The 13,036-nt window shown below is 39.1% G+C and overlaps 1 protein-coding gene across 2 annotated transcripts in view; it reads right to left on the bottom strand.

The window, feature by feature from the left end:
• LOC136864787 (28S rRNA (cytosine-C(5))-methyltransferase) overlaps positions 1-9,128 on the bottom strand; it is a 116,567-nt gene extending 107,439 nt beyond the window's left edge. Inside the window, exon 1 of one of the 2 annotated variants that reach the window (XM_067142176.2) lies at positions 8,879-9,128. In XM_067142176.2, the coding sequence (XP_066998277.1) occupies positions 8,879-9,010 (132 nt within the window). In that variant the 5' untranslated portion in view covers positions 9,011-9,128. The remainder of the gene's footprint in view (positions 1-8,878) is intronic. The other variant, XM_068226423.1, reaches the window with a different exon arrangement.
• Between the last annotated feature and the right edge of the window lie 3,908 nt (positions 9,129-13,036).

Below are 13,036 nucleotides of genomic sequence, written 5' to 3' on the forward strand. Positions count from 1 at the left end.
GTGACCCTGCTGAACTTACCCCTCTGTTACCTGCTGCATACGATACTTGCGATATTTTATTCCACTGTGGTGAGGATGTACTCACACCTACATCAAAAAATGACTTTTTCAGTGTGCAAGATACCGAAAATTCTCCCACGTTTGATCCAAATTTACGAAACAACGATAATGATTCAGTACAGGAAAGTAATGTAACAGACCAACATGCCACCGTAGAGAACTGTCAAGCCACGTCTGAAGTGAGGTTTAGTAATAATTGTGTCACGGAAATTGTCAACTCTGTTAATAATGTGAAAGCTGGAAATGAAAGTGTCAACGATTCCATAGCGATCGCTGATTTGCTTTCATTAAATTCAGAAAGTTTGATCACAGCCCCTATATCTGAAGGGAGACCAAGAAAGGGACGAAAAAGAAAAGTATCTGATCAGAGCAGGGACGACAGAAAAAAGAAATGCCAGCTAAACGAGTCATACGTTAGCCAACGTGGGGAGGTTGTCGATGCTAAAGAATTTCGAGACTTCCATTGCCAGGATAAATGCCATGAAAAAGTAGGTATAGAAGAAAGAAGGAAGGAATTCAATAATTTCTGGAGTTCAGAGTCTTACGAAGCTAAGGTTTTCTTCATTTATAGCAAAGTATCCATGGTCGGGGTAAAGAGAAAGAGAGTCAAGAGAACAAGCAGAAGAACCTGCACTAGAATTTACACTTTGGCGGGTGTGCGAGTATGCAAACGAATTTTTACTCAAACTCTTAGAATATCTGGGGACAGGATCGATGCATATATGAAAATGACAAGAAATTTCGAAGTGATTAAAGATGGTAGGGGGAAATCAAACGCTGCAAATAGATTACACGAAGGTAAGGTGACCGAAGTAATCAGCCACATAAACCAATTCCCTAGGTATAAGTCACACTATTGTAGGGCACAGACTAGAAGCGACTTCCTCCCATCACATGTCAGTATTCCGGTCATGTACGGCCTGTACAGAAACGAATATTCGGAGCCTGTGTCAATGTCCTCCTACAAGAAAATATTTTATACTAAATTCAATCTGAGGCGAAAAGCACTTAAGAAAGACACCTGCAATGTTTGCGATTCTCTGAATGCTCAACTGAAAGGTCATGAGGATTCACTTGACCTAAGGCAACAACTGGAGATCCATCAAGAGGTAGCAGAAAGGGCGCGTTCCGAAATGAAGAATGATATGAAGCGTGCTGCTACGATCAAAGATTTAGCGGTTCTGACATTCGACCTCCAGCGGACTCTACCTTTGCCAAAAATCTCCACTAATATAATATTCTACAAACGCGTACTGTGGCTGTACAATTGTGGAGTTCATGATGGAGGGTCAAATAAAGGCTACTGCTATGTCTGGGTAGAAGGGCAAGCTGGCCGTGGAACCCAAGAGATAGGGTCTTGTCCCAGACATCATCTCATGGAAAATTTGGACGAGGGAAAGAAACATCTAATATTGTGGTCAGATTCTTGTGGGGGACAGAACAGTATCCTGGCTTCACATCCAACATTAGAAACCATTCGAATGAAATTTCTAATACCTGGGCACAGTTTCTTGCCCAATGATGATGACTTCGGAGACATAGAGTGCTCCTTAAAGCTTCAGCAGCGGCTGTACGCTCCTGATGATTACATACAAGTCATGAAGCAATGCCGTAGAAAAAATAAATTTATAGTAAAAGAGATGAAGAAAGAAGACTTCGTGGGATCTGCTTGTTTAGAAAAGAAGGTAGTAAACAGGAAGAAAGACGTTGAAGGTAAGACTGTCAGTTGGCTGAAAACCAAGGAAATTGAAATCGAAAAGAAAAAACCATATTCACTTATTTTGAAAACGTCTTTCAATAGCAGTGAAGGTCAGGAAATTTGCTTGAAAAAAAAAGCTCATCACGTCTGAGTGATCACGACTTATTTTGGGATGACAGTCTAGTACTTCTATGGCCTAATGGGAAGCCAATATCAGAACCCAAACTGAAAGACTTGAAGAGTATCACGCATCTCATTCCAAGTGACTGTAGAGGTTTCTATGAAAAACTGTATTCAAATGGCGGAACATATGACGATATAGATGGATTTGATGAAAACCTTGATTTTACACTGCAAACTGAGAGTGTGTGAGAAATGAAAATGAAAAACTAATGTATGTGATTCAAATGTGTCCTTTGTATTTCTGTAACTAGATTTATATTTTGTTACCTAGTAACATAGTAAACACTTTCCACTATTCATATAGTCATATTAATGTATGTTTCTGTACAATTCTGATATAATAAAATAGTAATAGGTATTGAAAACCCAATATTTTATTGCTTGTTCTTTTATATTTTGCTTTAAACTTTAACTGTTCACTAACCTAGTAAACACTTTCCACTATTCACATAGTCCTATTAATGTATGTTTTTGTAAAATTCTCATACACCAAAATAGTAATAGGTATTGAAAATCCAATATGTTATTGCTGGTTCTTGGTTATTAACAACAAAATCTCACATAGTGGCGCTTAACTTGTTGTTGCATAACTACAAGTTCCGTAACCCTGAGCATCAAAACGTTAACCGCCGCAGTTTGGCGCTTAGCCGCTTGATGCATATCTTCGACCCGTAAACTGCAAATACGGCTGAGTTAAATTTGAGGAAAACAAAGAAAATATTGCACTGAATGAATTTTCTTGTGAATATTAGCATTACGCGCACCCCATTACGTAACTGTACCAAATATTGATTTATTTTGTCTAAAATATCTCTTCTAAGATGGTTTTAAATGTGAAAACCTTTGAACGCATTTGCGCAAAACTAAGATTTGACGCTTAGCCGGTTGATGCATAACACCGTCCATATATATTTATCAAAATAAATCTGGTAATGTTGTTTGACTCATTAGTGCCCCTGTACTTTTCCTGGGTTTCCCTAATGTGGTAAGATTGAGATACACCAACTTGCAAGCTGAGAATATGTTTTAAAACACCCATCCCCTACTGCTTATTGCAGAAAGAATAAGAAAACAACATCCAAGCAAAAGGAAGGACAAGTGACATGTCCTTGAATTTTTGGAAATTGCAATAAATTATACATTACCTCTCTCTCTCTTTTTAAGAATATGGTTATAGTAATGCACACATCAAAATAAAGGCAGGAATGTGAAGGAGAGAATGTACGACTAACTCAGATGGAAGGGGTCAGGTTGGTGGGTGTCTGTAGATCTACCAGTACGTAAAAGAACTCTTGCAGGACGAAATTCTGGCACCTAGGCATCTATGAAAACCATAGAAGTAGTTAGTAGAACGTTTAACCAATAACATTAACATTCTCAGTTCCGCAGTGAGCTTGAAAACTGACCTCATTTCCGTTCACGTAGCTTGGCACATTACTGCTCCTGTATGTTTCCTGGATAAGCTTGAAGATACAACCAGCCTACAAGCTGAAAATATGCCCAATAATCTCTCCTTTACTGGTTATTGAAGAGAAAAGAAAACGTTTGAATAAAAGAAAAGAAAGACATTAGCTGGCCATACACGGAAAGGAATTATGACGAACGAGGCCTTTTGTGACGCATTCTGACAGGCTAGGACTGCTCGTTACTGAGCGAGATCAGTTCGAGGTGTTATCTGCTACAGGCGAGACCTGATGTCAGTGCCTCAACGGAAAGACCTCGCATCACAGATCAAGCCTCTTGTAAGGAAAGCATGGAGTGGACAAAGGCACTGCTGGAGAAATTTATTGAAATGTACAAAGAGCGGCCGTGACTCTGACAATTAAAACATGAGGTATCGCAATCAAGCGTTCTTCAGTATCCTCCTTTCCTCCTTCTTCAGCTTAGAAGCTACAAAATCCACAGTAAATACGCTTTCAACTAGACTGTTCATCAGTAATAGCTATATAAAACAAGTCATTATGTATGTGTTGTGTATGTTTGGTATTCAGCCCGAAGGCTGGTTTGATCCTCCACAGCTATGCCAACAGCTGTCATAGATGGCCTAGGCATCACTGAAGAAGCGTACTAGGGAAATGAGGAGTGAGGTAGTTCCCCATTGCTTTCCTCACCGAGCCAGAAGTTGCTCGCATACCAGTCCGCCAAGCCCACTGAAATGCGTGCACCAGCTGACCCTATGAGTGATATTTTCATACCATTCATAACAGGAACTGACTGCATAAGGAATGGTTTTACTAGCATTGCTCATACCTCAGTCACTTTCCTATTGTCAAAGCCAAGGATGAGACAGATAGATCAAACATTTAACGTAATAACGAGAAAAATCCATACATGCTTACCTAACAGCATATCATAATCGCTGTGGTCCATTCGCAAATAATTCTTGTAAACGTCTGGTTCATTTCTCTCAGGTGTTGTATCATACTCGTGTGGCTAAAGCTGTCTCGCTCTCCTATCCATGATTTCATCCACTGCGATCAATTTTTCTGTTTGCATGATTTAACATATAGCGAAATGCACATTCCAACAGCCGCAACAGCAAATTTTTTTTTTTTTTTTTCCCTCTGGACACTGTGTGCTTCAATGTCCATCGCACAGTTCTTAGTACGGCAGACCCGACCAACAAGGATTTCAAACTAGTTTGAAAGGCCAGCGGATGAGGCTTGGCCTGCCGGGAATAAAGGGATCATTCCATTAACGGGAGGGTCTAGAATGTTGACAGATTATGTTGCACAACACGACAGGCTTGGTGTCACAGTTGATGGCGAGCAGCAGGCCAGGTCTCTGAAAGTCACGCCTGGCAGGCGGCCTGTCGGATCTGGCCCCAAAGGCGAGGCCTGCGAAAAAGTCTGTCCGTGTATGGCCAGCTATTAATTAATTACTGGAACTTTCGAAAATCACACTGCAAAGACTTTTAAATAAACTGCATCATTTAAGACATCCCTCTTTTCAAGAATATGGCTATAGTAATGTGCATATCAAAATAAAGGAAGAAATATATAACATTAATTTGAGTGAGGGTGAGAAAGAGTGTTTATTTCCTTAATTACTAACTGAGCGTGAAAACTGACTTAATTATGGATATCTCAATTTATTTCATCCTGACTTTTATCATTTACTTAGGTAAGGGAATGTTCATTATCGATGCTTACATTTGAGGTTAGTTTCTTATGGTTATGTCCGATAATTTTAATATGGAAGATAGGAAACTTAAAAGGGTCCACCTTTTCAATACAGGTGGACCCTTTTAAGTTTCCTATCTTCCATTCTCAGTTCAATACGGACAAAAATGAAATTCTTAGATTTAAATTTTAATATGTAACTAGTAAAGTTGGCAACAGTAATGAGCCAGTACAAAAAAAAAAAAATTTAATAGGGTGGCAATATTTACCTTCTAGTGTATGGCCTTACACGGCAATTACTATAAGATGTGGCGTAAGCCCGCCAGGAGGAGAGGAAAGAATGGAAGTAAAGAACAGAAGTTAAAGTAATACAAGACCGTTTGCTGTGTAAACACCATTGGTCTGGACTGGTTACGGTAGGCCCCAGGTGGACAAGACCATTGGTTTGCACTGTTTAGGGTAGGGTTGAGGCGACAGCAGCGCATTCTATGTGGGCTAGTGGTGGAAGATTGAATTGGAACAGTAATACTTTTTTATAATTGGAAATTGACATGGGGCGATTACAGCACATTTTAGAGGGTCTAGTGATGGAAAGCTGAATTACAACTTTTCCATACTTTTTCAAAATACACACTGCCCAGAGTGATAACAGGCATTCTATTTGGCCTACGGCGACAGCAGAGCATTGAAAGTTTGATTCGACACCACCCCACCTATATCAGTTCTATTTGTCTGTGCTTTTATTCTGCCCGGGTTGGCGATACAATCTAGTTATGACTGACAGGAATGATGTCACATGCGACTTCAGGTTGGTCAATAGGAATGCAAGTAGCTAGGCCTACTTCAGCAATGGACAATGGCAAGTGCTGCCATTTATTAGATTATGCAAGTAATTGTACCTCTGTGGGCTGGATGGTGGGTTCCAAGACACTGCAATGAACACATCTCTCTTCTAAAAGGCATTCCTAGTAATATTTGCACAAATTCTACTTCCTAATAATGCTACTAAGGTTGCTACTCACGGGCTGCATTTTTATCAAAATAATACATTCCACTGATTTCATGAGATTTTAAAATAAATCGTCTGAATGTGTAAAATACGATATTCTTTTGTGGGGTACTCAGTGTCTCAGCGTACGGTTTCAGTGTTAATTCCATTAATTTAGTCTATAGAAACATACTTCATAAAAGGCAGGATGTATTTTAATGAAAAATGTTCATGAACCTTTTTGGATGTTAATAAACAAAATAGTGTGTTCATTAACTTTTCGAGCATGTTGATAAATAAAATTTCTTTAACTTTTGTGAAAAACTTTTCATTTCAGGCTTCACTCCTCGCTGAATAACCTCCCATAATCGCTTGTATATGATCAAAATAATACTATCCTAACTAGGTTAAATAAAGATTTTCTTTATTTCGTACCCTTACCAATTCCTTGATATTGTTGTATAAAGCTTCAAACACCTCACACACAATAACTGAAATTGCTTGTTTTGATACTCTAGACCAGGGCCTCTCAGGGGTGCATGGTGCAAAAGACGACTTTGCTTGGTTGACCAGAGTGCAGACCCTAACTCCTCGATTTGGAGCAACAGCGCTGTCTCTCTCTTTTCCCATGCCTGTCTCGCTCGCTTGCTCTGCCTGTCTCCCTTTTCATCACTTGCTCCGTAGTGCTCCAAATCCGAGCTGAGCTTAGCCGAGTAGCCCAGAGACGAAGCGTTGGTTCGAGTCGAGCTGAGTGGGACCGATGCACTGTTCACAGGAACTCTGCACCGCAGTTTGCACGCATGAGATTTTGGGCATTTGAGAGGCCCTGCTCTAGAGAAATAGGTATATACTGTAAGTGAAATGTCACTAGTTGCTACGAATCTTAAAGTTACAGCCTATCTATAAAATAGCCTGTCATTAGTGAAGCTGGCTTTCCGATAATCTGTATCATTACTTGCAATTTCAGACCCAATTACTGTCAACAAGAACTGAAATGTGGGGGCATTCTCAAGAGAATTTTGAAAGCCTGCTGCATCATGAATTAAAAGTTTTGACAAGTGTTCTTTCCAAACTGAATTCTACTCGCCTTTCCAATATTTTTCTTTGCCACACACTGCGTCTGCACTTTTCTCTAATTCACGATGCAGCAGGCTTTCAAATTTTTTTTTAGAATGGCCACACACGACTGTACTGTGATGCAAATACTCCAGACTTACGTTTCATATTCATTTTAAAACTACGTTCTTTCGCCCTTTTGCTTCATATACTGGTCACCATCTTGCTCAATCAGCTGACACCGCCGCTCCCCTGACGTCAATTCTACTTCTTGTAACTTCCAGAATGAAGTCAAATTCATATAAATACTTGCCACCAGGCCTAACCCAACAGGTTGAATGAGAGCCTGTTCCCTGGTGGATGTACGAGCACATGATCCTGTACCGACCTGATTCTCTGCTCCATTGACTCTAATACTTTTCCAGGTGAGATGTAGAGAGCAAACAAGGTGAGATATCTTCTTTATTATCATATCTGTCGTTTTTGATGGAGTTGGGCGATTCATCAAAGTATAGGCCAGTATCTTTCTTTCTGTGTCGACAAGGTACGGACTTTGAATGACCCTAAGGGTCACATTCTCATTCAGTGCCCTTGAACTGTTCTAACCTTGAATCTACCCTCATGTGTTTTGGATTCACTGCTTCATCCATCTAACAACTAAATTTTCTAGTCGTGTCCCTTGGTTTCCTTCACCTCCTCCATTCCCTGACCTGTCCTATATTTTGTAAAAAATGTTAAGATCAATCACAGTATATAGATCCTCAAGACATATAGTATAAGAATTTAACGACCTTACCTTCTATTTCATAATATGTCTAGCAATTTTCAGTGAATTTCACTGTTAAGCTTGTTAGATAGGCTTATTTTGCTTACCTAAATTTTCAAAGCACTTATTTATTCTCCAAATATATTTCCCTGGCATATTACTCCATGTAAAAATTTCAGACAGATGTATGTAAACCTAGGGGACTTAGTTCAACTTCATTCCTCACCCTTTTGCAATGTAATCAGCTAACTTTTTGTGAAACATATCTTAACTTGCAATGGGTATTATTCCTGGTCGGAAATGTACACATTGCCTTTATAGAAGTAAAAGTAATTGTTGTTATTGAAACTATCTTCCTTTAACTACATTTATCGCTATCACACTCTCTACATCCCCGATCCCTCTCGCCTTATTTTCCTCTGCGTATGCCAGGTAAAATAACTGTTTCATTACTATTATTCTTGATCTCTTCACCTGCACTAAATTATCGAACGCCGACTTGGCCAACGACACTAACACAACTTTCAGTTCTTATTGATATTAATTGGGTCTGAAATTGCAAGTAATGATATAGATTATTGGAAAGCCGGCTCCAGTAATGACAGGCTACTTTTTTTATAGGTATAACTTTAAGATTCCTAGCAACTGATGACTCAGACATTTCACTTATGTCTAGAATATCAAAACAAGCAATTTCAGATACGGTATTGTGTCTGAGGTGTTTGAAGCTTTATACAATATCAAGGAATTGGTAAGGGTACGAAATAAAGAAAATCTTCATTCACAAAAGTTAAGAAATTTTGTTTATCAACATGCTCGAAAAGTTAATGAACACGCTATTTTAACATCCAAAACTGTTCATGAACATTGTTCGTTAACAGTGTTCAATAACAAAGTGAACGAAAACATCTTGGTGTGGATGCACCTTTACAGAAACAATTTCAAAAAGTGTGTCATTTACCGAGGAAGTTTAAGTGAAGATTACAAGCTTTAGTAAAACTTACAGGGTGAGGCTTCTGGAATACTAGCCCTTTTGGACTACCTCTGTTTTCTTTAACTTCACGGATGATTTTTGAGGCTACTTTGTACAACCTTGGTACTTTAATAGAATGGTTATTCTTCTCAGTGAAACTCATGTCGCTTTCACAATAATCCTTAAATTATAAGCCAAAAAAAAACAACCACTCAACTTGCACATGCATCCTCTCAGCAACATACGTCAACATAACAGATTGTTTTCTTCTACCTCTTCTTTTTTTAATTTTTGGACCAAAGAGATGACAACTATCGCCAACTACAAAGAGGAAGGCCTAGCCTAGGTCTGTCAGTAGAGGGCGATGCCAGAGCCATCTAACGTTAAAGCAAAAAGCAGAAATCACCCACAACAAATCGTGCTTCTTTCTTTTGAACTTTTCCAGTTCTCAAATCAGGTGTGAAATATCTATGCTGTCTGTTCTGTTGTGAATGTGAGATAAAATTTTCGCGAACATCTTTAGTAACCATCATAAAATATTGTTAATAGTGTCGTAAAGTGTCTCATTCTTAAAGTAATGGAACTGAATACCCCGTCGTGTTATCATAGTGTTCAGTGTTGTATATAGTCTGTTAATTATAATGTGGGGATATAATTGTGCAAGAGCAGTGTAAAATTTGTGACTGGTGTATGTGATAGAGACGTACTCAATTTTCTGGAAAACATAGGCTAGGGCCTATATCAATTTAAATTTAATGTGACTAGTGATTATCCATCGATCTGAGTGTGTGTTTCATCTGATAAAGTGAACATTTGGAAACCACAAGAGAATTACATCTTATTCGAGTGTTTCAGTTTTGTAGATATAAGGATAAACTAATTTTAGGCATTATATTATTTACTCGTGATAAGTGTGTACGACTTAGTGCGAATATCCTTCCATTAAAGACTGCGTGAGCGAGCGCGATTGTTGATTTAAACAAGTATATCGATAGTGACGGTTTACTATTTGAAATCACGGCCTACCAGATATCAAAACTGATCCAGTGTATCCAGATACGGTAAAGTTTATTTTCTATAGTGAACTTCTATCTGAATAAGTGTTATCTTCGAGTCTATTTGTGTAGTGGAGTAAATATCAGCCAAACGAGCATTTCAAAATTATTTTAGTGTGGTAGCCATATTGCTCTGCTCTGCAACGTCTTCGAAGGTGTGTTCCTAATGCCAGGGAAAGACGATACCGAGAGCAGAGGAGTCAACACTCCGTGCGGAGAATGTGGAAAACAGATAACAGAGACCAGTGCTGCTGAGGGCTGTGATGGAAACTGTCGTAAGTGGTTTCACAAGGAGTGTTCCGGAGTTAATGCGGGTGACTTCACGACTCTCAAAAAGCCTAGCACTACATTGCTATGGATGTGCAAGACATGCAAAGATGATTTAATTATGTTAAGACATGGAAAAGAAGAATTAAAAGCAATATGGGAAGAAATAAGAAGTCTTAAGGAAAGCATCAAACAAACGGTTGCGGAAGAGATAAATAAAGCGATGCCTAGACAAAATGAAGAACATAAGAACAGTTCTAAAGGAACCAGTACTTCTGTTATAGTTCAGCATCCTCAAATCACTGCCAAGAAAGGAATGGCCCCGAAACCACCACAAGTGGAGTCAAATAGCCACGAACAAAGCATTCGAGTAATTGAAGACAAAGAAACATCATCCGATAACACCGAAGAGGGGACTTGGACGGAGGTTGTGAAGCGAAACCGGCACCGTAGACAGGTAATCATAGGTTCGAGAAAGGCTGATGAAACTAGCAACCTAAGAGCGGCTAATAGAACAGCCTGGTTGTACATAGGCAAACTTCATCAGAACACGGAGAAGGAGGATACTATTAAATTCCTTCGAGATAACAATATATCTGATGACATTATTTGTGACCAATTAGACACAAAAGGTACAAAGAAGGCGTTCCGAATTGGTATTGGATTTGACCACCTAGAAAAAGTAAATAACCCAGAATTCTGGCCAGGGAGGATTTTGGTGAGGAGGTATAATTTTCGACCCCATAACGACTCGGGTACAATGCTCTCAACCAAATCCCGATAAGGACAACAACGTTTTGCCTACATCAAAGATTAAGCTACTATTATGGAATATTGAAGGACTGCTGAGCATGACAAACACACTAGAAGAGATGATACAGGAATTTGATGTAATAATCCTAGTGGAAACATTTTTAACGCACGCGTGGCAAACTAGTAGACATTATTCAACATTCGTCATGGCAGAAAAACTTCCAGTAGGGAGGCCCAAAGGAGGCATTGCATGTCTGTTCACTGATCAGTTCTCACCATTTAGTGTACAATACAGATCTACGAACGTTTTAGTAGTTCGAACCAAGCCGTGTGTTTGTGTATGTGTATATTTCCAGCCAGATTTCTCATCAACTGAGATTATTGAGGAAGTTAGTAAAGCTTTAACTGTGACTACTAGGGATGATGCCATTATCCTTGCCGGAGACCTAAATTGTCGCATCGATGCAGAACATCGAAAATCAACAGAAGTTTTGGACTTCTTAGAAGAGGAAGGTCTTCGGTTGGTGAATGCCTCTGACATGAATACCTACATGTCTCATAATGGTGCTAGCACAATAGATCTGGTGTTTATAAACTCTAAGTTTGTGTCGATCGAGCAGGAGGTTATTCTCGAAGCGCAACGGAAACACCTACCAGTTGCAACTTCCTTACAGCTGGAGAATAGGCCTAGTACGCTGGATACAGTTAGAGACCGTACAAAAATAAGTAGGAAAAGTAATCCGTCTCTTATCTGTGGTGAAGATAATCAAACGATACTTAACCTATTACGAGAGGGTAATCTTAATGAGGCTGCATTATATCTAGAAGTGCTGCTCCAGAATGCTACTCTACCAACAATACCTGTGGTCAGGAAATCTCAACCCTGGTTCACCAATGAATGCTATAAATGTCGTAGAGATGTGCTGGAAGCATTAAATACAGCCCGAAGAGAGAAGACAAAAGAATTCCTTGAAATATATGCCAGTAAAAGGAGAGCATACAAACTACTACTAAAAGAAGCCAAAAATCATTATAGAGAGTAAGAAGAAAAGAAACTTATAGAACGTGCCAGTCTAGATACTTACCTGGCTCTGAAGCCTAGACAACCGAAGTTCTCCAGGAACATACCCATGGAAGTTTGGGAAAAGCACTTGAGTGCAGTGCTTCAAGAGAGAGACACACGACCTACTAATTATTTCATGCCAGTTTTTCAAATAATCCCTGAAATTGACGAATTTTCAATTAATGAGGTTGTATCAACTATTACAGCATCTAAAGATAACAAGGCATGTGGCCCAGATCACATTTTTAATGAACATCTTAAAGCTGCTCTCCCAAAATTGGGTGAATCCATCACTCGCCTAATGAATGAATGCTTGCGGCAAGGTAGGATACCAGACAACTGGAGAAAATCTACTATTAAAATGCTATATAAAGGCAAAGGTGATACCGCAGATCCCAACTCATATAGAGGAATAGCGCTAGAGTGTACTCTACTAAAGACTTTAACTTCATTAGTGGGTAAACGTCTCATTAAACTGGTGGAAAATAACCTACCGGAGTCGCAATTCGGATTTAGAAAAGGAAAATCAACGACTTTAGCTATCCGCTGTCTCCAGAATGACATAGAAGAAGCCTTAAAGAAACCAGGGGGTAAATTGCATGCCATCTTTATAGATTATTCGAAAGCTTTCGACACCATAAGCAGAACCATACTGTTAGAAAAATTGGAGAGTTTTATTGGTAGTACGAACTACCTTATACCGCTGATTAGGAACTTACTGCTCAACAATTCAATAGAAGTAGATGATGGCATTACCAAATCTATTATTTTGGATCAAACAACCGGGGTATTACAGGGAGACCCGTTAAGTCCATTATTATTCATCATTGCGACAGCAGACATAGTAGATTTGGTAAACCAGGAAAGCGTCAAACTATTAATGTACGCTGATGATATGGTCTTAACATCAACGTCAGAGAAGGAACTCCAGGAATCATTCAACCAAATAGTAGGCTGGATAAAGAAAAATGAGCTCAAACTAAATGTAGAAAAAACAGTTTCCATGACGTTTAGAAGAGGGGGACCTCATGGAATCTTCTATTATGAAGAC

The sequence above is a fragment of the Anabrus simplex genome, chromosome 2 (genome assembly GCF_040414725.1).
Source record: "Anabrus simplex isolate iqAnaSimp1 chromosome 2, ASM4041472v1, whole genome shotgun sequence".
Classification (NCBI taxonomy): Eukaryota; Metazoa; Arthropoda; class Insecta; order Orthoptera; family Tettigoniidae; genus Anabrus; species Anabrus simplex.